This window comes from Cygnus atratus, chromosome 1 (assembly GCF_013377495.2).
Source record: "Cygnus atratus isolate AKBS03 ecotype Queensland, Australia chromosome 1, CAtr_DNAZoo_HiC_assembly, whole genome shotgun sequence".
In the NCBI taxonomy this organism is placed as follows: Eukaryota; Metazoa; Chordata; class Aves; order Anseriformes; family Anatidae; genus Cygnus; species Cygnus atratus.
Window position 1 is genome coordinate 144,012,598 of NC_066362.1, and position 25,930 is coordinate 144,038,527.

General features: G+C 41.0%; 1 protein-coding gene across 2 annotated transcripts; it reads right to left on the bottom strand.

The window, feature by feature from the left end:
• Positions 1-651: 651 nt before the first annotated feature.
• On the bottom strand, positions 652-25,930 carry EDAR (ectodysplasin A receptor). 2 transcript variants are annotated; one of them, XM_050708338.1, is made up of 11 exons: positions 25,868-25,930; positions 24,990-25,112; positions 23,611-23,792; positions 18,533-18,618; positions 8,421-8,507; positions 7,153-7,281; positions 6,991-7,065; positions 6,681-6,753; positions 5,782-5,941; positions 2,727-2,787; positions 652-1,326 (listed from the first exon to the last, which is right to left on the bottom strand). In XM_050708338.1, exons 1-11 carry the CDS (start codon positions 25,916-25,918, stop codon positions 1,007-1,009), a joined length of 1,347 nt encoding a protein of 448 aa, XP_050564295.1. In that variant the 5' UTR covers positions 25,919-25,930; the 3' UTR covers positions 652-1,006. The 2 variants fall into 2 exon arrangements, with proteins under 2 accessions (XP_050564295.1, XP_035413997.1); XM_035558104.1 differs by having other exon boundaries at positions 7,153-7,278; positions 25,868-25,918.

Here is a 25,930-nt window from a genome sequence, read left to right on the forward strand (position 1 = left end):
TTTCAAAAACACATGTTCCTGTACATTTCAGCTGTCAAAGAAATCTACTCTATTTGCTCTCAGTGTCAAACGTTGTCTGTCCACTGTTGTCTGAAATTCCTCTGCTTGAAACATTATTTGATATATAGATGTCACTACTGGAAAAAAATTGTAGTCGTAGTAGTGGACAAGCTGTTTAGCTGTTTGCTTTGCCTTTTTTTTTTTTTTAACAGCAAGAAAGAGAAAATCTTGTTGCTCTCCTCTCCACTTGCAAGGGGTGACTGCCAACGTCACTGCCTTCTTGCTAACCAGCTTGCCCTAAGCAGACTTGCAGTTTGAATTTACAATTTTTGAAATGTTAGTATGGACCAAGAGTGCATTTACAAGCATTATATATGGAGTTTTGAAGCACTTCCATCTGTAAATTATGTTGGGGCTTTTTTCGTATAGTATAATTATTTTATCTGGAGACTGTGTATATATACATATGCACGTACTTCTAGATCCAACAAATCCATAGGAAATACAGAAAATGAAACTGGTTACATATTAAATGCGTTAGAGCTGATAGAAATGTAGGTGCCTAATGTGTATTAATTGATACTGTAGCAGTGGTGCTGTTGACTGCAACAATTAAATGGTTGAACAAAGCCCTAAGAGATAGGAATATCTTCAGATAGCAATTCAGTGGCTTGAAAGCCAGGTGGGAAGGGTACTGACAGGATTATCTGCACATATACTCAAACACAGACTGGAAAATGGATCCTTTTCTGTCCACTTATTACCAGTAACTGATTAACTTAATCATTTTGTTTAATGACGTGTTTTATACCAAGCTTCTTGGGAGATTTCTGCTCTCGTTTTGGTAGATGTGTAACTTCACTTTTTAGAAGTAAAAGAGAAAAGCTTCCCATCGGTATGGGGAGTGATTACACAGAAGAAACATCAAGGGTCTCTTGTCCAAAGTCTTTGGTGTGCTGCTTGCTGGAATCATTGCTCTTGCAGGTGATGTGGGAGCACAGCCACGTCAGGATGTCACTGCTGGTTCGGGAGCAGGCATAGCTTGTGCCCACTCCAGAATATCTGCACACAAGGACTCGACAGCATCCAGCCGCTCGATTTGCACCAGTTTGGTTAGCAGTTCTGGGATGCTGTAACCCGCTGTGCTGATGCGATCAAACAGCTGCATGCCGTCTGTCATGCCACCTATTTCGTCTCGCTTCAGTCCAAAGCTCTCGGCGAGGTGGCGCCACGTTTTCACTATGGCTTTCTCTGTGTTGTATGTTGAGCTGAGCATGCGGCTCGTCTTCTCCAGGCAGTCAAATGGCAGCTCCGTGGGGCTCAGACCTGTAAAGGGAGGTGTTTATGGTCAGATGTCTCTGCGAGCAAGTCTTGGCTATTCAAGACATTTATTAAAATGCTGCAGTGTATGCTGTTAGCAATAAGCACAGCTAAAAACTTCAAGTGAGAGTCCATGACAGGTATGTCTAGCTTCAAAGTTATTGCCATATTTTACCTAGTAACAGTAGCGTAAAATAGCCATGGAATAATTGAGATAAAAAGTTGGATGGAAAAGAAATACTGGATGGGTTTTATGCATTCCTATGGTACTACCCCTTCCTGCAATGATTTACTTGCTATTAGAAGTGTATTGGAAACATATCCCTAGTGAGCAGCTCCATTAATACACCTCTGCACATCCAGCATAGTGTTTGAGCTCAAAAGACAGCGCTGACCCTTCCCTGAGTCTGTCAGCAGCAGCTGCTGTAACATCGCTGTAATTGAAAGTTGCCCTTGTAGGAATGTGAGGAGTGAGGTGAAGCAATGATGCTAGATGCTTGCAAGCATAAAAGACCCTGCAAATGTTCAATTGTCATTGCTATCACTGAGTCTCTACAGAGGATTTAACATTCATCCCATGGGGAAAAAGCTATTTTTTTCCTGGACTTTTTTTTTCTATGTACTACTGGTCACAGAATAGAGGAGAGAATCAGCTACTGTGTTTTTTTTCTGAAAACAGTCTTTTGCTTCTGTAGTTATCCTGCTTCATACCCCACAGCAGCAATTTGGTGGGAAATGGAGCTCCCTGAACCATAGAAAACTCACACAGGTATGTGCACACCAAGCGTGCGGGGAAAAAAAAAAAAAAAGGTAAATTCAGTCTTGTCCTTTGTTCTGCAGGAAAATTAATTCATGTCCCTTCTGCCGAAACACTTCAGCTAGTCAAGTGCTGAAGACACTTAAAACACTGACCTACTTGGAAACCCCACTTGTTGTGAGAAGTAGGACACAATTAAAGAAGCAGAGCAGGTCGGGACTTTTGTCTGAAACACAGTTCTGATCCTCCACAAATCACACTTTCGTACCTGGAACTAATTTATACCTGTTATCCACCTCACTAAAGAGACCAAGCAAGCAGGTTTCCTCTAGATGAAGAACGTGGGAGTGCTTCTCTGCCACTTCGATGTCCAAGCATGACCCAGCACTACCCTTGCTGCTCTCCAGAGGAAGGAAGCCCATGCACACATCTGGTGAGAAGCTGTGGTGTGCAAACCCAGCCTGGACATCTCTGAAATCGAGGCACCATGATGCTTCCTAGCAGGTGAGTACAAATCTGCTTCCAGATTTGCACTTCCTTTCCATGAAGCTCTCCTTTCCACAGGAACACAGAGGGATTTCTATTTTATAGCAAACAGCTCTGATCCAGTTTTGTGCTGCTAGTATAGGTGCAAGTTTTGTGCACTCACCTTCTGCAACGTCGCATACGTTAGCATACACATCAAGTATCTTTTTCCTTCGACTTTGAATCTGAAAGAGAATAGTGTTATTGAATTATTTTTTTTTTCAGTCACATGAGTAAACAATTGGCAGAGAGCAGTACAAAACCTCTGGGAGATCCTAATTTCATGGCTCAAGGGGTTGCCGCATAACATCCTGAAGGGTCTCTTTTGAAGCCTTGAAGAGCAGGACACAGCAATTCAGAGAAGAGTAAACATATTTCTGCTTTTGCTTTCCACTGTTAGAGATCTTTTTTTCCATCTTTTTATCTTCTTTTTAGATCATTGACTTTTCTGCTCTAAACATTTTTGTATTTTATTTCTTTTTCAGACTGAAGCGAACTCCTGACAATGACAAAAATCAATACCACACATGCAAGCAATTAATGCAGGGATTCCCAGGTAAACCAGGACAGGACTGGCCATGGGGAATTAAATTCAGACTGGAATTGCCTTCTTCCAATAATGTAAGAGGGCTGTAGAGGAGGGATCTTCTTTTCTGTCACTTGACACAGAGCTGCTTGCTGCATTACAGATTAATTATATATTTTCTTCCATGATGTATTGCCTGGATGAATCCAAAGGATTTTACAGATAGATAAAAAAATCAGTGACACTTTAGACAGGGAAAATCTGAGGTCCAGGGTGCTGCTGTCATTTTTGACAAGAAAGAGGCTCAGACTGAAAACCCTGACATTTTCCAAGCTGAAAATGGACATTTTGATGTGGTTTCACATAGCAAATATATTCTCAAGGTTTGGCCTTGGATTCAATGCGGATTGAAAACAAATGTCAAAATGTCATGAGTTCTCAAGGACTGGAATTGTCATCTCTCTGCCAGCTCTCATTAGGACTGAGCTTTCTGAAAAGCTGTCATTTGGGTAGGACTCTAGTATTATCTCCACAAATTCACCACTTTTCACTGCAAAACAGAATGAAGAAAGCTCACTCTTGGTTTTCATTTTTTTATTATTTTTATTTTTGAATTACTTTCCTCATTTTATTTGGTCTCTAAAGGACAGGGCACATCAATTACTTGGATTAATAGACTTGCAGCTGGAGACAGCAAACTGGCTGCTCCACCCGACGCCTGTCTCACAGCATGCTGTATTGCAGGGAAATGCAATGCAGACACTGGCTGTTGTTCACATATCCTTGGTATAATTTACATTAATCTTTGGGATGCTACTGTACACTTGGATTAGCTGTTTCAGAACCTTACAGATCTTTTTTTTTTTCCCATGGGATTTATTAAAATTCCTCTTAAGACAACAATTAGATACCTATTTTCATTCTCCCCTCATTTTTAGGACAAAGAGGGAGGTTAAAGAATTATAAGCCCAAAAAGAATTACACAGAATTACTCATCTTCTGAGCCAGAAGATGGAAATTTGTAAAGCTTATGCTGTAAGAAGCAGGTAAATGTGGGTCTGATGGTTCTCTGTGTGGTAGCTCATTCCATAATGATTTTTGTTTTAACCAGGAAAGAGCAGCCTTGGAAAAGAACAGGCCTTTAACTTTCTCCACCCCTCTCCAGTAACTCCTTGATACTCTTTCCAGTACTAGAACTGTTATTTAATCTCTAGCCTCAAGCAAAGTACTGTTTTTCTAACTTCTGGCAACTGGCTTAGTTGTGAAATCTTAGGTACAGAGTGGGGGATCTTGATGCAATCTGCACTTTCATTGAAAACTTTGTCTTCAGCCTTGTCAGCAGGCTTCAGTCCATTAGCAGTATGTTAGGACAGCAGGTCTGGGAGAAATAGCTCATGCTTCAGATGTGCTTATGAACTATCTAAACTACTCAGGAGAATGTATCTACTATATATTGTCTTTAGAGACAATTATTTTCTTATTAAAAGTTCTAATTTCATGCTTACCCAACTTGTGTTATCCAATTTCAAGCAAGTGCATGCAGAAGTGTGATAAAGTTGGATATATACAGAGACCTCAGACAACTGAATTTTAAAATATGAACATTGGAGTAGTAAGTTATTTTCAGATAGTCATAACTGGTTACAAGCAGAAAAACATCTTTCTTGGACTGAGACTTTGAGTGTCTTGTCTCAGCTGAAAAACGAGCGATTTTAGAAAGTTTAGGCTGAACCATCCCCGCAAAGTAAAACATGCAAACACGAAAAGCTGCATTTTCAAATCTTTTTTATTCTTAAAAAAAAGAAAAGGATGGTATTAATGATGCATTTTTGTTCTAGCTATTGCCAATTTTAATTATTTTTGAAGTTCTAAAACATAAAAAATATCTGAGCAGACACTTTCTTTTTAAGGAAACATTCATTTTAATATAAACTAAATAGTTGTGTGGGTGACGGAGTGCCTTAGCGATGTCTTGAAATAGTCTAAGTGAGATAAAATGCCCTGAGCAATACAGATTCAGCAGGAAGAAATGAAGGCCTTCCACAGCAAAACAGTGCATTTATGTTGTCCGTCAGAGCACAGGAATGACCTTCAAAACACATAGGTATTTTTGAAATGTAAAAAAAACCTGACAACAAGCACAACACTGGATATCGTTGAAAATTCAATGGCATAGAAATACCAATGCTTCTGAGTTAAGACAGGCAGATGTTGTGCTATAGTATGAATCCATCTGTGCTGTTACATTATTTTATTTTCCTGTAGTAAATGTAGCTTTGGGGTTAATTATATTAGCATTAGCTATATTGGTGAGTTGCAGTTTGTTTTTTGTTTCTTCAGACTATAAAACATAATTCTCTAAAAAAGCAAAGCTATTACTCTTGTAGAAATCTGCTTTTCAACACTGGGCAGTATAGACACATGCACAGACACTCTTAAATACTGAAGGAATATTATATGCAAATAATATGCAAATGAGACTGTAATAAAATTAAATGTAGAAACTATCTTGTAACTTGTAAACTAGTCCTGTCTGCATTACAACGCATTTTTGCGGTGATAGTTTGTAAATTGTTTTCTTAAAAAAATCAAACAAAACAATAAAACAATACAGAAAACAACTGTCAATTTTTAAATCTCGAAGTAGCCTTACCCCAGTCGATTTATTGTTTGTAGAAGATTTATCTCTGGCCAAATGCACTAAAGATAACAAGCATCTCTCTGGAGTCCCTTGCTTGTCAACTGCAGCTTCTTCATCACTATCCATGCTACGACTTAAAAGTCGTTCATTCTCAGAAGATGCATCGTTTTCACTGTAAAATGAAGGATAAGGTTATCTTAGTGATGCCTCTTGTGGTTTGACTCCAATTATTTCCTTTTTGCTAACCCAGAGTAATGGAATAAAAATGTTTTCAATTTTTTAAAATGCCTTTCCCCTGAAATCCTGTGAATGTAACTACATCCACCTACAGAGGATATATGTTCAATGCTCACCAAGCTGCACAATCATGCTCATCTTGCAAGAATCCCTTCATAGCAGGATTTTCCACTGGGGACAGTGTTTACCTCACTGGAGTTGTGTTATCCAGCCAGGTTTGGCTTCCAGGAAAGGAAAACTATCATGTGGTGCCACCCAGATGATGCTATAGACAAGGGGTTCCCTTAAGGCCTGGAGCAGTTATTTCTGCTCCTCCTGGCTGAAAGTGAGTGGGGACCTTACCAAGGCATGTGTGTGTCAGTGACACTCAAGCCCCCTGAATGGACCTCACAAAAGAGGAGACAGCCCTGAGAACTGATAAACCTGTCACAGGTACTGACAAACGGCTCAAGGTAATGTTTTAACACATGGTGGCTGTGATCACCTCTTCCAGAAACTCTATTACCTGTGACTGTCCCATTGACACGTTATTCCTTGGTCTACTAGACTTGAAATTTTGGTGCAAATTATTTCTACTTTGTTCTCAATGGATTCCTCTGTACCAGGATGAGTGGTGACTATGTCCCTTCTCCACATCAGTCAAAGGTATGGAAGTATGTTTATTTTTTGCTTACCTTTTAGCAGCCTTAGCTGGAGTTGCTGTAAGCTTTTCAAACTCTTCTTTCTCAGAGAATATCACAACATTATCTGCAGATAAACAGAAATTTAAATCGGCAATGAGTATCCAAACTGATGTTTTGTCTCTGCTTTAGCTATTGCTATCAGAGGATGAAGTGGCATTCTGGAAGTACAAAGGCTATTATACACAATCATTTTGTAAATGGACAAGGAATGGGGGAATTGTAATTAAGAGGAATGCACTAATTGCACTTAAGCTCAACGTTAGAAAAAGGATAGAAAAAGCAAAATTAAAGCAACTTATACCTTGCACTTCTTTCTTCTCTTCTTGTGTATTAGCCTGAGCTTCGACATTTTTTACTGAGTGGCTCTTGCAACAGGCTAGAATGTAAAGATACAACAGTAATTATTCTCAGAAGCTATCTAAAAATAGCATTTGCTGCTAAAATTTGTTATGCTGAAAATTACCTTGAGCAGAAGGTTTTGTTTTCACAATGTAAAACATGATGATGAGGACAATGGCAATAGCCATTATGAATATAGTAGACATTGCAATTATAAGAGCTGTAGCCAGATGTCCTTGTCCTGAAAGGTCTGCTGGAAAAGCAAAGAAATATTTTGTAAAGAAGCAACTCTTCAGATCAGAGAATAGTTAACAGTTTAGTCTGCTCTACACTTATATTTTACATACTCATTTATTTGATCTGAGTCCTGGTTACTTGTTAATCATTGCAAAACTAAGTGCTACTTCTCAAATGCAAACTAATGAATAGGCTTTCAAAATGGTGACATTTATGCTGCAAGAACTAGCTATCAGTATTCATAAAAAATACCTGATTGCATGACCATCCAAAGATGTATGAAATCGTATTATCTGCTAATAATATAAGAAGCTATATGTACGCAGGAGTAGCAGCCTTCAAAAAAGTGAATTCTTGGAAACAGCATCAAAAAGAAAGAAAAACAAACAAATAAACAAAAAATAAATGGGACAAGAACTAAAAGTACTTGATAACTATGGCTGCCTCAAAAGCTTTGCAGTAAGAAGCAGAACACAATGCACATGTGGAATAAGTGTTTTTTTTTTCTAACAGACTTAAAACACAGCATGGATGCAGGGTGAATTTAAAATAAGGTATGTGAAAAGTAGAAGCAGAATTTCGGTGAACAGCTATTAGAATTGAAAAGTCATGAAAGGATGCAGAAGATGACAGATATGTTAAAATGCATGAAAACTAGCTTTTCTGAAAACACAATCCTCAAGATCTTGTTTACAGACAAAATCAGGTCAGTACCTCAGTAACTGTGTCCTTCCTGTTGTGTGTTCTGTTCTCATGTTCAAATATTTTAAAAAACTAATAATTATATTGGAGAACGGTTTATGTTAGCTCAATGAGAGACTGACTACATTTGTGTATTAAATTATTTTCACCAGTCTAAGCTAGGCTTTGCTGATGCATAATGTGGTATCTGTATGGCTGCACATAATCAGCTAATTCATTGCTGGCATTACCCAGTACAGTCCAAGACTATTTTAAGTCCATCCTTCTGAAACAGGAGTGTTGATTAACCAAGGACTAAAAAATCATTCTGAAATGTTTTTAATAGCAGTTTTAGAAATCTGTAAAAAGAGTGGCAATGAAATTCACGATAGATATTATCAGTTCAGTTGCACTTTCTTGATGTTATTTTTAAGACCACCAGTGGCTACATTAAATTTATGGATGCCTTCTTACCTTTGTGAGCATGCTGGTAAGGTGAAAAAGTACTTGTGCCAGATGTGCTCGGGAAAATGGCCGAAATGCCAGAGGTAGCCCCTGCACCTGCAATATAAACAGAAATGCCATAAACTTCCAGTCATTTCATCTCCTCACAGCGGTATCTTGGCCCAGGTAAACAGCCTTGCCTTAGCTTGATTGCATTTCCTGTTCATTAGCAAAGAACCCATGAATTCACTGTGGCTTTTTGAAATGTCACTAATCCCAGTGTGCGTGGCTGGCATGTTGAAAATTGTGTTTAGAATACATTTTTGCATAGCATCTAGAGGGAGGGGAAGAAATCAAAGCTCGTGAACTGTTATGAACTTAGAAGAAACTCATCAAATTAGTGCTTCTGACAGGTATCCTTCACTATAGCAAGGCCACCATGAAAATCTGATGTTAAACAAACCTTCATGACCCCAAAAGAAAACCTAGGAAAGGTGACAAACAAGAATGTTGAATGCCTTTCTGTTTCACGGAGCTGTACCATAGAAGGAAATAATATAATTTCTGCAGTCTAGCTGGATAACATGTTTCTTTTGATTTCTTCTGTCAGTCCAGTCCAAATCTATATCCTGAGTTAGAGGAGGGTATCTACAAAAACAGTGAAAAGAAGAACGTAAAGGACTTCTTCATGCTAACAGAGTGAGATTGTCCAGTAGGGATTTTCCATGTCTAAATTCTACAGCTAAGTTTAAAAGTAGTTTATATTTTTATTAATCTTTCAGGTGGTGTCTTACACCAAATTTTCAAAGCAGTAAACCAAGTCATAAACTAATGTCTTTTCACAGTACTAGACAATACTGAATGTTATTGGAAATAAGGTTGTTGATCTGAGTGCTGTATTAAAATACAGATGGTGCTGAAATAGAGTTCCAAAAGAGGCATAAAAACATTGGGGTTGGAAGAAAACCTTCTCTTGAGTCTCAAGTCATTTTTCACAGAATTGGTAAGCAGGTTGTGCAAACAGCTACCATTGACAGCAACTGAAAACCATCTTCTAGCTGGGAGGGGGGTAAGAAATCCCTCCTGCTTTACGTTAGCTGTGCATGGAAAAAGTCCAGTGATGATAATTAAATTCAGCAGACCCAAGGCCAGAAGACTGTCCCAATCACCTGGTGAGGTACACAGAGCACATGGCTCGACAAGCTGGTGAGGCAACTAGAGCTGGGAACTCACCAAGCCATTATTTTGACCTAGTAAAGAAATTCAACCCACTAGGTAAAGTTGACAGGAAATTAAGTGGCCTGGAATGGTCTGAGAAATGTTCCGTGGTTAAGAACAAAGAAATAGACATGCTCTTCAAATTAAGACAAATGTTTTCTAAAAAAAAAAAAAAAAAGTATTACCTAACATAAAACATGGCTGCATGTAGTGAATGAGAAATGTACGCTCCTTAAGTGGCCACAAAGTATGAGTTGCAGATGTTTTCAAAAGAGATTTTCTTTAACAATGGTAAAATTTCTTTCAAACTTCGTTTCTTGGAAGGAAACGGACTCATTTATTATAATTGCTTTTTTGAAACTGAAGAAGTGTTTTCATGAAATTTTAAATATACTAATTTGTTAATTCAGATGCTTTTAGTATTATTCAAATGACAGGCAGATTATGTAAATCATGACTCTGGGTTCTTCTCTGTGACAGACTTAGTTCTAGGAAGAATTACTCACAAGCTCCAGAACCTGCAATGTAGCAGTGGAGCATCTACGTATCAGTGGGTGAAGAGGTCATCTGCATATAGTGGAGTTAACAACAGATAATTTTTCAGTAATTCTTCATAAAACTGAAATGAATCACCCTTGGTCTCAACCCATCTATTTACTCATCCCAGCTGGACAATGGAAGAAATCTAGGAAATGGCCAATGTTGTAGCCAGAGACATGTCTGTACTTTCATGTCCCCAGCTACCAGGCTTTTGCCTCTTCTTGCCACCTCCCCCAGCAAACCTAATTACAGACAATTGCAATTCTGTGCAATTCTTGCAAGCTGCAACAAGTCAACAATAGCTTTTCTTCCACTGCCTTTCAATTAACCCAGGCAAACTGCTCTGCTTTGTCTGCTTGCAGTTTATCTAACAAGCTTGAGCTCGTCTCCTTTATAAACAAGTTTTATCGCACTCTCTTTTCCTTCACTTCAAACATGTATTAATTGTATTTCTGTCTAATCAATCCTGTAGTCACTTGGTATTTTTAGCTTATTAGGTATCGTTAGCAATGTTTTTCATCTGTGAAAGGAAGGAGAGCCAAGGCGGGAAGTCATGCAGCAGCACATAACAGGAGAGGTAATGGGGAAGGTCCTCATTCGGCATCATTGCCACACTTCACCCAGTTCTACCCCACATCAGGATACAGCCTCTTTCCCACCCCAAACACAAGCTGGAGCCTCTCCAGTGCACAAGGGTGAACACCTTCAGCTTCGGAAGAGCTTACGTGCAGAATTCTCCTTCGCTTACATGGGAATGGGACTACGCTCTTAACTCTGTGCTACGTATCATGGCAAGATCTGGGTTGATGCTACAACACGATGGCCTTTTACATATGCCTATGTGGGAGTTAGTCATTATGCATATTTTAAGCCTATTATCAAATTTAATAATTTGGTTTATTCATTATGAGCCAAGATAGTTCTTTAGATGTGGCTTAGAAGCAAGCGCCAATTAATGCACCTGCACTACAAGGGGAACCATATATGCCAGCTTCTGCAGAATTTCAGTTCATGGCATTTATATAGGCAAAAAGAAGCAAAACTTGTAGTTGTTCCTTTTTCCCGGTCCGGTAGCATACCATGACTCCAATGTCAGTTGTTCCTATGTGTATCCAGTTTTGCATCTAGATCACATTATTAATTCTGGGTCCAATATAGATGACACACATAATCTACAAACACTTAGATACAGCTCAGAAAGAGACATCCTAAAGTGCTAGAGTGCAACATATGGAAACAACTCTGTTTTAAGCACAAAAAAAAAAAAAAAAAAAGACTGATGGCTGTAATATAGCTGTGCAAAAGAGTGGTTTATATTCCTAGACACCTGTAAGTAATATTGTAGGAATGTGATAAAGACATTAAGAAAGATGGTTATCACTGAAGCTTTGTCAGTTTTTGCATTAGAAATATTTTTATTAAAAAAATAAAAAATGGCAGCCTTTTTGTTTTGTTTTGTTTTGTTTTTAACTCAAAAGATAGCTTTAACTTAAATTGCCATGCAGCCAGCCTTTTGTCCCCATAGTGAAGAAATGCAGGGCAGTAAAATAATATTTTCATTTTAAAGATCCGTTCTGCTGTGTGTGACAGGACCGTTGCAGTTGTTTGTGTATCTCAAGGCAGATTTACAGTACGAAGTGATGAACGAAACTTCCAGATCTGTGGGAGGAGGAGGGCGCAGGGAGCGGAGGTTTTGCCAACATGCCCTCTCACAAGTGTTTGCGCCTGAACGAAATCCGGTGCAGTAGGAGACCATATGTGTGTCTGACTTACACTGCTGTAGGTGTCAGCTTACTGGTCCCAGCAAAGGAGTGCTGCTCATAGCTAGCAACAGCTTTTTTTTTTTTTTGTGAAGTTTATTTAATACTTAATGACAGATTATAAAAATACACAAAGTGTGTACGCAACAGACTACCAGAGTGATCCCAAAATAAGAAGTGTTTTAAAAATGTCTTTATGCGTGTATGTGTTTGCTTCTTGCTACTGAGAGCAGCTCGCTTTCTCCTGATGAATCCCTCTCCTCACAGCCACGGTCCATTTATGAATGGCAATCCATACTCGTTACTGCCAGCCGAGCTGTGCCTGCAGCCACTGTGACCATTTTGAAGGAGTGAACTAAGATAAAGCACACACTGAAATAAGTAACTAGCAGCCTGAAATATGAGTTGAAAAATATATTATATTTAGTCGAAATTCGATAAAGGTTGAAAGTTTACGCCTGACAAAATAATTGGAAACTAGATTATAACGGAACCTAGTTATAAATAAAGACCTAGATGTTTTGAAAGTGCCGGTCAGAATGTTCAAATTAATGTAAATCTCTATTCAGATATGTACATGAAAGGTTTACTTTCAAACCTAAGCTAACAACACTTCATATTGAAGCCCTATATGCTTGGAAAGTCATGGAAGCTGAAGCAGCTGTCAAAATCAAGCTACTTTTTAAGGCATCTACATATGAATTTAGCAATCAAACATCAGCCAACTCTAAAAATATTGCAAATCACTAATAACGGAGAATATCCCAGACAGTGGAAGACTTTTTGACTGCTTCTGATTTTACTGTCTGGAGACATACAGAACACTATAAGGCAGGTCACTCTAATATTTACTGTAGCTGCAGGTACATATTTCAGCAAGTTTAGGTATTTTTTAAATCAGGACGAATGAGAAGCAAATCAATTCTCTAGTGTGAGCCCTCTACAAATTTGGATAGCAAAATTCCTCCAGTCTTAAATTTTAGATCTGGTCATTCTCACTGCAAGTAACCACTGCTGCTCAGACACCTGAAAATAAATACTTTATGCTGCCATGCTCTCTGTAATGTCTTTAACTGTTTCATTTCTCTCTCCTTTTATTTTGCTGGGAAGTGGTGTGATTGTAGGCTGTGTGGCCTTAGCCTGACAATTTATTTACATCTATTGCAGTTTTGTTTAGAATTCACTGAGAGCTTTAATTGCATGGTACCGGTATGTCATAAATACATGCAGCACGAATTAAACTGAGCTCTGGGAATTAAGTGTTGCCATCTCCTTCTCTGTGCAACACGAAGGGAATAACAGCAGTATAGACCCTGCTGAAATGTCCCTGAGCAGGGACCCCGAGGAGTTTTTCTCTCATATGCCCCTGTGCATTGGTGGCCAGTTTGTGCAGGCGGTGAAATGCTGTGGCCCAGCAGGTTTGCAGCAGGCTTGTGAGGCAGGACAGAGCAATGCTACAGGCACCTGCAGCTTCCCCCAGGGTTTGTGGTCCTCCAAAGTCCTCAGAGCTTTCAGGTGAGCTGCAGTGTGACCAGTTACCTCCCGCGCGATACGTGGGCCCAGCTTTCCCAGCAGTTCGAGAGAGCAAACCCCGTGCTTGATCCTCAGATCCCTCCCCTTTAAGGTTTATGGCTGAGGCTGGCCAATTTTGTCCTAATATTAGGTTCCTCTCCTAATATAGACAAGCCCTGAGGGGATGAGAATAAGGCCATACCACCAGTGAACAATAAAGCACTGCCTTCAACATTTCTCCCATTCCACATGTGAAGAGGAATGGGGTGTTCAGAGATCAAACAACTCAAAAAAAAAAAAAAAGTTTGTTAGCTCCAGCTAACAAGCTTATTCATTTGTAAGCATAATTTGAAACAGAAGGAAAATGTCCTGATGTTGATCATATTACAAAAGGACAAAACTGGCAAGGAAAGAAAATTAGTGATATTAAAAAGAATGGGGAGTTAAAATGAAAACCTATGAAATAATTATTTTTCACTAACACAAGTGCTTTTGGCATTAGGCTCGTTTGTGTTAAACATTTCAGTTAAGGAGTCTGATCTCTCAGTCTTGAGCACATGGGTATAGCAGTGACCACTGATTAGAGCTTGTCTGAGATGTCAGCCTGTCAGTAAATTGTTCTCTCTCATCTGTTTGGTTGTTTTCGAAGTTCAAATGAGACAACAATAAAAATAATCTTTTATGTTTCCAGATGCCATTCACTCTTTGGTAATTCAAAAATAACTTGACTACCATTGTTTTCCTTTGTTGTTGTTCTTTTTTTTTTTTTTTAAATTTTGACAAGCCATCATTGGCATATATTAGATTTAAAAACTTACACAGGTTAATTATTGCAACCATTTTCATGTCTATAGCCAGGAAAAAAGAAAAGGGGAATTAACAATATTTTGCATCCATGCACACATAAGAATGCATAGAGGAAGAAAACCCTCAATCCATTGCTGAAATTCCCTAGACTGATAATTTGTGAGTGGAAAAGTATTTGCATATTTGATGTAATTGTGTAAAGACAACTTCAAAATACAATGTTCTTCAAGTTTTTGTAATGAGGTTTGATTTTGTTTTCCTCTATCAGTTTTGAGCTGGAATGGCAAATATCAAAGTTTGAGCAGAGGAGCAGAGTTATAAAATGGTTGAGAACTGCAGCTGTGCAAAGATAAAATCTCTTCCTGCAGTGGCTGTACCTGTGTGCCAGATAAATTCTGTGTAGCTTAAATCTTCTGTCTTTTGCATATACTTTTACACTGGATAAAAGAAAACAAAACAAAACAAAGAAACAACCCTACATATTCAGAGGCCTCAACTGACTCCAATGCCAGAGCTGTTGACAGCAAAGCCAGCACCATTAACTGTGGGAAGCCACATCTTAAAGTGGTTTGGTGCTCACTACCTGCAGTGCATCATCCCCCAATTTGCATAGGAAACCTGCATCCAGTAGCTGCCTCCCTTACTCTCTGCAATGCCGCTAGTTGTCACAGAGGTATCATATCCCAGTTTAGCGCTGGCAAGGGTCACTGGTGGCTCATGATCTCCTTCATAGGCAGCTGAAGGTCTCACATTTTTGATGTTTTGGCATTGTGCCCCTCTGGCCTTAGCAAGCCAGGCCTGAGGCTTCTACACATTAGAAATGAGGCTCCCAAAGTCTTACACATAGGCATTTCACAGTGCCCAGGAGATGAATAATCACAATCTTTATGGTGATGTTGACTCCTTTCAAGAGACAAACTCTTTTCCAAGAAAGAAAAAGCTTTCCTCTCAAATAACTAGTGATAGGACTAGAGGGAATGGCCTCAAGTTGCACCAGGGGAGGTTCAGGCTGGAAATGAGGAGACATTTCTTCTCAGAAAAAGCAGTCAGGCATTGGGACATGTTGCCCAGGGAAGTGGTGGAGTCACCGTCCTTGGGGGTATTTAAAGAAAGGTTGGATGTGGTGCTTAGGGACATGGTTTAGTGGGGGACATTGGTGGTAGGGGGATGGTTGGACCAGATGATCTTGCAGGTCTTTTCCAACCTTAATAATTCTGTGATTCTGTAGCACACATCCTCATGCCTATGTAAGCACACTCCCTGCCCTCTACAAGCACTTTTCCCACAAGCCACCACTGAATACTGACATCTCTCAAAGACCACGGAGAATTATTGCTTTTATCCTTCACTCCGGGGAGAGATTTTCAACACTGCAATCTGGTGACATGTTTATCTCAATTAAATATCTGACCTATACACAAAATCTCCCTCTCCTCCCCCTGTGATCCATGGTACTTGTGCTATTTATATCTATGTCACTTGAGAAAAAACATAAAGGTGACACAGGCTCCTCGGGGAATCTCTTTCTCACTTTCCATACTCTTTACACTACTGTTTCCAGATGCTGGGACACAGGGCGTTCATCTTGTTTCCTCAGCCATTTCAAGGTTTATTGACTGTTTAGGAGATGAAAGTTGCACAGCAGGCTCTTGGAGTTGAAAGTTATTTGTTTACCCTTTGATCAAAACCAAATACTTCTCTGCCAGATAAAATGTACAGTCAGGCAAAGTCTTTGAGTAGGTTTCCCTGCAGCAGCGCACATACCCAGCTTAGTTTGTGCTCTGTGGCCCTGTGTAACACGGAGGCCAGGCGAGGTATGTATACCCCAGCAAGGTATTTTCACAGCTAAGGAAAACACCACTGTCCTTCAGTCCCGGCTCAAACCTGAAATGAAGGCCTAAAATGGGATTTGTCTGCCCTATTTTTTTTTCTTAATCTAGAAGAGAAGTATTAAAGCCAGAACTTGTCACACCCAGCTTCCTACTTTGAAGTAATTTGCTACCCTTGTTTCCTTGCCATCTTTTGGGTCAACTCTCTCCAGTTATGTGCCGTACAGAGGAGTATTTGGATAAAAGGCAGCTCTGGGGAGCAGCACCCTGGCAAGATTTTAGACATCATGAACCAAATTATCTGAGATAAGTGATTTGAGGGATTTGGATTTTCAGAACCTTTCTGACCCATTGAACAATTGTAATCAAATGTTTGGTTTCACGGACCTGATTAAAATGGTTATGTCTACTCTTTGTACGGCTAACATTTTCTACATTAATATTCAGTCAGTTTGTAGGTTGCCTAAATTCCTCCCAAAGATAGTATATTTATTCTTGTGTTTATGAAGTTAAAAATGCATGTGGTTAATCCCTTGTGTAATTGACACTTTCCTCGCAAAAGTAAGCACATTATATGTAGTATCTGCCAGATATCCTGCAAAAGACAAAGATTTGCTTTTGGAATTGAGAAGTAGCTGTAACATCTTGCAGTAGTTCCTTGCCAGATGAGTAAGCTACAATATGTTTGATACTACTAAAAATCCATTTCAGCATGTGTTTAAGGCAGACCATTGCAGCTGAAGAAGCTATTCATCTCCAATTAATCCTGCTATCTCATGCCATCTTTTATTTTGGAAATGAGGCATGTTGGGGGTGTTTGCATCTATACTGGCTGGTGGCATCTGAAGGAACTGGTGAGATGAATACCCCGCACCTTGAAGCAAGACATGGCATGCTAACAGGGTGGTTTGTCTGTTTGCCAGGTACGACCGATCAGCCGCTAATCAAGTCAGGCTCTAGGGCCTAGCTGGCTTGGGTGTCCTCAGCAGCAGTGGGCTATTGGCTAGCAGCAGGCATGGCTATATACCCATCAACGGGGCAGCCAGCCTGCACATGCATGCAGGAGAAGGTGTGTCCCACACCGCATGCCCTCATCTCCCATCGAGCCTCCTAACCTCGTGTTTTCACCTATCCCTCCACCTCCTTCCCACATCTTGCAGTGGGGCTTTCCCTCGCACCCTTGCCTCGCCTCCTAGTACAGACCCAACCTCACCAGAATTGTGCTTACCCTGCCCTCACCCACTCCTGCTTTCTGGGGTAGAAGCACACATTTTGGGACCGGCTGGGGTCCTGCAGCCAGGCAGGGTGAGCTGACCAGCCAGGTTGCACACACACGGGTCAGGGGAGTACCTCCATACGGGCTGTCACCGCTCACCAGGAGCTCTGCAGGGTGGTATTTATCCCTGTCTAAGCAGAGCTCCTCTGCTTTAAGAAAAGTAGTAGCTGTTAATAACCAATCTTCCTCCTTTGAAGTGGCTTGCAGGGTACCAACCACACATGGTTCAGCAGCATCTGAATTCGGTAATTGCTATTTGTATACATAAATAAATGCTCAGGGAGCTTTGTATCAACCACTGCTTTCAAATCAAGCAGGCAAAGTACTCCAATTCTTTTTCATGGTACGGACTTTTAAAAGAACAGAACATGGAGGGGACTTTGTTTTTACACGCATCAGGTTTCTCTAGGGGACTGGCTGTTTTCGTCTTTTTTTTTTTTTTTTTTCTCCTGGTCTGCTCCAGATTCTGAGCGAGCATCCAAGTCATTTGCTCATTCAGAGGGAGCCTCAGTTTTGCTTTTCACTTTCTCACTTTCTTTATGCTTTAAAGGAGAATGCAGTCTTCTTGGGGGGATTACGTCTGCTTTAGAGTGCTACTGCAGGGCTGTCCCTGCTCTCCACAGCCTGAGAGTGACTATTGCACACACGAATGTGTACTGCCAACATGTTGCACACACTTGCATACATTTTTTTTTTCAACCAGCAAACTACAGGCATTCCCCTTTTGTCAATGAAATATACAGTTATACCTCTTATAATAGCTGGCTATCACGCTCCAACATTAACAGCTGTATCACTTTGAAACCAAAGGATATGAAAAGGTGTGATGTACTTTTACGAGGATCTATAAAGTGTCCCATGTTTTCTTCATAGCTGAACTGAATAAAAAATTATAGAGATTTGTGGTGTCTTGCACCTACTTGGTTAAATAAAGATAACTACTGCATGGGACGTCTTAACAGATGAAAACTGGAGTATAACAGAACAATAGCAGGTCCTAAAATCAAAGGTTCTGATCTCTCCCCAAATGTTCAGCATTTGCTTCATTTGTTGGCAAGGCTATTTGGAAGCAGAAATTGTTCTACTGGAGACTGACTTATTGTTTGAACATCATAATCATTGCTAAAAAACTTCATATTGAGTTTCCAGATGATCTGAGTCAAAACCAGATGAAATGCACAGAAATTGTCGAGCACTTACATTCTTTGGTGTTAGGAGGCGCCAACAAGCATGAGTAGCAAACCATCCCGTATATGTTTCGAGGTCTGTTTTCCAGCATGTAGTAACTGAAACGAAGGGCAAGATGAGGCAAAACAGTGTAAATTAATATACTGCAACTGAGCATGGTTCAGCAGCAACCAATTACACTGAGATAAAATCATTTAAAAAAAATACACCAACTTTTATAAGCAATTTGATGCAAAGATTATTCTTTTTTTTTTTTTTTAACTGCCTGAATAGAGACAGTGTTTCTCTTCTTCCTTTTACCCCTAAAAGACAATTAATCAACCATCAAGCCTACATGACAAGAAGTAGTATCATTGCCTAAAACAACATGATTCTCCCTATTGAGTTCAAGCTGCAGTTTACGGCATGCCCTGAAATAAGACCTTTCAAAATAAGAGAGCATTATTTTCTGAAACAGCAGTCTTTCAGGCAAGACCACCAGCTGGATATGGTTGGCTAATTCTCTTCACAAGCACTGTAAGAATAATCTTAGTAACAACAGAGCCAAATCTGAATAACAAATGCAGGAAAACACCACCCTTACAGGGGAAGCCAGATTAGGCTTCACAGTTTTTTTTCTGTAAGTTCATTGCTGTATAGTTTATAAGAAAGCCCTTGATCGTAGAGTTACAGCATGAAGGAAAACTTTCCATAATTTGAACTTCTGGGCTGCCAATAAAGTTAGTCTTGAAATAAGGTAATTGGTTATGCAAGAATAGGATCCACAGACAATATAATGAGTAAATTACATCCAAATCATACACAGTTGATGTTATGGATATGCCTTTACAAATCACTTGCTAAATTTTAATGAAGAAATGAACAGTCCTAATCTATTCTATGTAGATGAGTACTCAACATAATAAACATTTTAAGCAACAATTAATCCATTCTCTGCTCTTACATACCTGTCTATGTATGTGCAGAATGTTTTTTTCTGGAAAATGTATACATTAGAAAATTACTGCTGAAACTGTCCGTCAAAATCAGTTGCTCTCTAATGAATGGCCCAGCCTTCAAACAAACTATAAATGTCCAGGAAATGGACACTGAGATGCAAGGTGGAAGGTGGTGCTTGAAGGTACCTCAGAGAGCATGCAAACTGAACATAGTTCCCCTTTTTTTTCTTACTGGTATTAAAAGATTCACCCTCACTCTTCCCTTTGGCTCCTGTGACCCATGCCCCTTCTGACACTCTGCCCTTCTCTCAAGAGCAAAACTTCATCTTTTGTCTCTTGTGGGGGCCTGCAGAATACTAGGTTGCAAAGCAGTTAATAAAAAAGCAGTAAATGACTGCCAAACCACAAAAAAAAAAAAAAAAGAAAAAAAAAAGAGAGAGAGAAAGAGAGAGTGGAGGCCAAAGATACACATAAAACTATGAAGAAAAATACAGGACAGCTAGGATTCACAATGTAATAGCCGCAGTGGTTTAGGGAAGATAAACAGCCCTTCCAACAGACTGTTGGAATTACCAACATGTAATTAATTCACACTGGTGGAATATTTCTTGGTTTTCACCACAATGCAGAATGCTGGAGGATGGGTAAATAAGACTGAAGACGATGTTCATTGGTAAGCAACTGTTCACCCAGGTGAATAGGAAGTTCTGCAGTTTCAGACATTGATGGTTCACCCCTATGAAGTACTGGCAACAGACTGATGTTTCTGGCTATTTTGCAACGCACCAAGTATTAAAAGCAATGTTGGAAGTATCTGATATCTTTATATCACTAACTATAGAGAAGAAGTAGCCATTAAAAAAACCATGAATTTTCATGGTTCTACTCTTCCACTTATTATTTCTGTTTCCTTAGCACTCCCAGGCTTTGGATTTTGAAGGAAAAACACAAGAGCGGAGCCTAGACTGAAACGTGGATGTGCTTCCCAAAAGGTTGGACCTGGTGCTTAGGGACCTGGTTTAGTGGGCAACATTGGTGGTAGGGGGATGGTTGGACCAGATGACCTTGGAGGGCTTTTCCAACCTTAATGATTCTATGATTCCTTCTTAACACCATGATGGTTTATCCTGGGCTAACCTTGGTAGTACCATGTCACATTCAGGGACTTGGTCCCAGAAGCAGAATCTGGAGCCCCAGGTTTAGGTCTGCCTCCTACAGGGACCAGGACACCTGGGACCGGGGGAATCTGTGTTTTCAGCAGGTGACAGTCTGCAGAGAGGTAACAGGGAGGTGGTGAACACAGAAGTGAAAGCACCTGCTGCCTTACCCAGAACTACAGGGGGGGGACTTTATCTCGTAAGAAACACACTGCTAAACCTTGTCATTCTGAAAACGGAGAAAAAAGCTTGTTTTAAAACACCTCAGAGAGGAGAATTGGACCTGGCGTAACCATGGACAAACACATTAAAAGGGGAAGAGTTGGTAGCTGAGGCATTTCTGACTACATTTTACAGAAATATTATCCCTTTGCATTCTGTCTTGTGAGAAGGCCAGTGCTTCGAGCTGAAAGTAGCTGCTGGAACAGCATTAGGGGAAGATATCATATATGTCTGCCTTGTTCTTAGTCATCTGTAGGTATCCACTCATGGCTGCTGCTGGCCTAAAAAGACCTTTGCTTTGACCCGCTGTGGCTGCTCCTCGTGGGTTATGATCTCCAACATACTCCAAGAACACCTAACGGGTCATCCCATTGAGGGAGGGGACTCTGAGTTGTACCTAATTTCCCCATTATTGACCTATCCTATTCACCATGTTTGAAGTGCTTCTGCATAGGAGCAGAGGGTAAAGCCTGCAGTGCCCCGGGCTATTAGGTCTAGGTACCTCCAGAGATCACTGGCAGACTAACTTTGATTTTGAAAACCACAGCTTTGGAGATAAGCCTTTAAATTCTTCCCAGGTCACAGTCTTGCAACATTCTTGTAAGCCTGACCAACAGTGTTATTCCTATTTTACATGAAAGGGAACCTGAACACAGAGAAACAATGGATGCTCTTGTACCAAAGGTCTCCTTCCTTAAAAGAGAACATCAGTAATACTGTAAAAAAAATGAAGGAAAAATACCTAATTATCTGCTGTCAACTTTAAAGCAAATGATAGAGGAAGACATTTGCAGCCACTGGTAAAGGTCGCTAGTTCAGTGGTGCTTTGTCTAAAAACTTTTGGTCAGAATGTGCCATTCTCATCTTTTCTTCAGGCTGCTTTGCTGAGCTGGTGGGAAGTATCAAAAAGACGAGATGCCCCCAGACAGAGACTGCAACATGCGGGCTGTTACCTGGGGAAGGTCTGCAACATGTTACTGAAGCACAGTCCTCTGAAAATGTAGACCTTAATTTTTCACTTCCACTCTCAGAGGTTCCTTGAGTTCCCTGGGCAAGGGAGTGCTGTCAGATGCCACTCATACAGGCACCTGGATGTCCCTGTGCCACTGGGGCAATGGCAAAGGGTGTCCAGTCAGCACTGCCCACCAGCTCTCTTGCTCTGATGTAGGGCTTCTGTGTCCTGCCCCCCCCACCCCTCAATAGAAGAAACCTCTGGGCTCTCCAAGTTGCATCAAGAGGGCTTCAGAGCTTGTTTCAGCCCAGATGTAATTTATCCCGAGACTTTAATCTCTTCAAGCTCAGAGTAAGTGCATGTTTCTCCTTAGCTGCTGGCCTTGCCAAAGCGACCCAGGAGCTGCACACAGTCAGCCTACGGCAGGCCAATTTCTGCTGCAGGTTACACCTGTGCAAACAGGATGTTTTCAGATTACTCCCCAAGCACCAGCTGTGCAAGCTGATTATTTTCAGCCAGCACCCCACTCCCACCTGGGTGACCTCATTAGTCCTGACAAAATTGCAAAACGGCGACTGTGGCCACTATTTAACTTTCTTGCTCTTTATGATGTATGAGGGGAAGTCAAGAGGGAGTTCTTTTCAAATCACATCATCAGTTTGCTTGGCTGGCAGTTAGACAAGTCCTCCTTTTTATTTGTAAACTGTGAAAATTTCACACAGACTAGCTGATATAATAAACCTGGAGCCTTGCAGAGTCTCTTTAGCAGTTATAAGCAGAGTTTCCTGCGTTATAAGCTGTGTGGGCTATGCTGCGTCTGCAAATTGCACAAAAGCCAAATGTCGGGAGGAGGTAAACATCTAAACCAACAAGCCACAGTGGCAGAAATTGAAAATGTAGGTAAAGTGCGGTTGTGTTATAGAGTATTTGCTTACGCTACACACACACACCAATAAAAAATAAAATAAAAAAAATATGAAAGCAAATGCATGCTTGGATTTTCAGGCTTCCAAAGGTAACTTAGTGAAGAATATATTACTAATATATTCAGCGTAGCAACTGCTTTCTCATCGTTACTATCAGAATTACACTGAGCTTAACAGGCATTAAAAAGATGGACAATAAAGCAGCTTATATTTTAGCCCCTTCAACAAGCTCTGGAACTTGTTTTTACTCTGAATGAGAGCACACACACTACATTAGCAGCCCCTTACACCCCCTTCTCTGTTGACTAAACACGAACCATCTCCTAACAGCTCTGTTAGCTAATACTGTCAGCTACTGACAAATTTGCCAGCTGGTCACATTTGGAGAAGAGAGATTATGTGTTCGTGGGCACAGACTTCCAGTGCCAGCACGGACCCTACAGGGAATCCAGGACATCTTCATGAAGCTTATTCATAGGATGCAGGACCTATGAATAAGCTATGAATGAGGACAATGGGGACTTCTGATGTTGTAGCTAGAGGCCAAGATGCATTTCTTAGAGCATCTACATCACTGCACACCTATGCTACATGAACTACTTCCTTTCTGTTTCTATGAACAGGAAAAATTTCAATTTTTCTAGTTTGTTCCCAACAGTTGTTTCTTCAGTCACTGAGATTTCAGTACGATTGATGAGGTCTTCTGATTTACTAAATTCACCAATACTTTTGAAATATTTAAACTTACTGTTTTAGCAGGGACTAAAAGGTGTAAGTCACCAATATTGTACTACAACCAGCTAGGACATGAAGAGAAGCTGTCAGAGATTTTGACATTAAAAAAAGTATTCTGCTGTGCCTTGGGTAAAGCAAAGGTCTGTAGTTGAATCCTTACCCTGGGAGACAAGGTCCACACTCTGCATCGTTCTCCTGATCGCCTGGTGTCAGGACTGTGGCTCGAAAAAATCCCTCACAGTCTTTGTGCCGTCTGCATATCTGGTAACCTCCTCTGGAAAATTTCTCTGACGGGCAGGGGATGCAGCCATAATCTTCGTCTTTGGTGCCATATCCACAGGTCTGCAACAACACAAAGTCGTTGGAAAGCAGGCCTGTGTTGCACACTGGCTTCTAGGAAAAGGGAATGCAATACCTGGCACAGTGTAGTACCAAGTCCCTTAACATCTGTCCTAAAAAGGCCAGGGAAGGACATAAGAACAAAACACACTCTGCCCTGGAGAGGAAAAGGGGAGCTGGGATGTCATACTCCTTGACAGTGACCCTTCAGGGATATTTAAATCATGTTGCAGCCTTGGAAGTAAATTTCAGCTGCTGCTCAGATAAAAAATGAACTGAAAATTGGAGAATTGAGAAGAAAATTGCAGTGGAAACGGAGTTCCAGCAGGGATATCGGTGATCTTGTTTTCATGACAGGAGAGGCCACAAGGACCATTAGAAAAAGCAAGGTTTGCATGAGGTTTGGCAACCCCTGAACTCACGTGTCCCAGATGAATGTCACGTTTAGATTAAATAAAACTAATATGAAGTGGTTATTATTCAAACATCCTCGTTCAGGACTACCAACTGTGTGAAATTCTTGCAATGGGATGTTTATCCCATTAAAACCAAACAGGATTTCAGTAATTTATTTTTTAATATGCAACAATTACCTGCTGTAAATCAAATGGTTACTTAGGAACTGTAATTTAAAATGTGGCAGAAGCTTCCAAGTTCCTTTAGTGCCAAAATATCTTAGCAGGAGAGAGAAATTAAATTCTCTGTGTGGGGGGCCAGCGAGCATGCCAGACTAACCTATTTATCACACAATACTGGAATGGCACTGTCAGGTTTTAAATAGCCGTTGAGACGAGAACGCACTGGCAGAGAATGTGTGTGAAGCTTTTACCTTACAACTTTTGACATACTACTTTTAACAGGCTGCTCCTGGCACGCAGCATATGGGTCTGTGGGTGCAGGGTGCCTGCCCCCACAGCACCCTCGTGCATGCGTGCGCTCCCATCCGAGGGATGCGTGGCCTAAAATTGCTCACGCATCCCTTTCTTTCCCTATTTTCTCTCATATCAATGCATTACCACCTTGTAACAAAGCATTTGTTTTTAGGCAGGGCATTTTCCATCCTAGAACTGCCCGCCGGCTCACTAGGCATGGGAGAGCCTCGTGTTGCAGACTGAGTGCGGCCCCCTTGGCCACCTCTCAGATGTTGTGTCGGGAGCTCAAGACACGTGTCCCCCAGCCAGAGGAGGATGCTGAAGTTACCATGTACGGCTCTTCACCCGGCTCGCACTTGGGGCAGTCGTGGCACATGCCGGTGGTTTGGTTGTAGTATTCGTTCTCGCCGCAGTTGGAGTATTCAGCGCTGGCGGAGTACACCAGGGAAACCTGCACCACAGACACCAGAGCATCACTGCCACCGCCTCCCTCCAACACACCTTGTCCCCTCCCCTTGCCCAGCCATTACAGTGGGTCTGACCTTGTGCCATGAGGCATCCCCAAAGCTACCATTCAGGTGCTGAAGAAGTGCCGCTGCATGGGATGGAGGCGGTCACGGATTTCAGCAATTTGGTCCTGTTAAGAGTTTCTCAGAGCACCGACCTTTGTGCCTGTTGTCACGGCTGCTCCCCAAAATATTGAAGGCCGTGGTTCCTGACCTGTTATTTCTCCTTCTCTCTGGTGCAGTAAATGCCCGAGTTTACTCTCTCCCCGCTCCCAACTCTAATGAGCCTTCACAAATGTGACTGTAAGGGACAACTATAACAACCTGAGACAACTAGTTGCCTCGGGCCTCAACCGTGATACGGCTGAGTTTCATGTGACATCCACGCTAATCAGCTCCTCCAGAGCCTGGTGGGCTGGAGCAGATGTCTTTTCCGCTTCTGCTCCATTTTGGGTCCTTCTCCTCCCTATTAACTTCTCCCACACACTGCGAAATACAGATTTAAACAGATGTTCCAGTCTAAGTGGCACTGAAGGAGATGCTTAAGTGTTTTATTGAATGGAAAGTGATCCCTGCGCCAGTGTCCAGTGCTCAGCTGTCTGTAAGTGTGTCTTAGCAATTCATAGATGTTTGCAAAGACTCGAGCAGAACCCACTGATCTTTGCGCGCTGGAAATGCCTGCATGCATGTAGATACCTACCACCAGAAAAGGGAACACGTGAGTCCATTTACATTCACCCAGGTGAGCCATGTTCTCTTGATA

Coding starts and splice junctions, on each gene's coding strand:
- EDAR (XM_050708338.1), bottom strand. CDS start 25,918: ATGGCTCACCTGGGTGAATGTAAATGGACTCACGTGTTCCCTTTTCTG. Junction 25,113..25,867: donor ACGTGTTCCCTTTTCTGGTG/GTAGGTATCTAC, acceptor TCTGTGGTGCAG/GTTTCCCTGGTGTACTCCGC. Junction 7,066..7,152: donor AACAAAACCTTCTGCTCAAG/GTAATTTTCAGC, acceptor TTTACATTCTAG/CCTGTTGCAAGAGCCACTCA.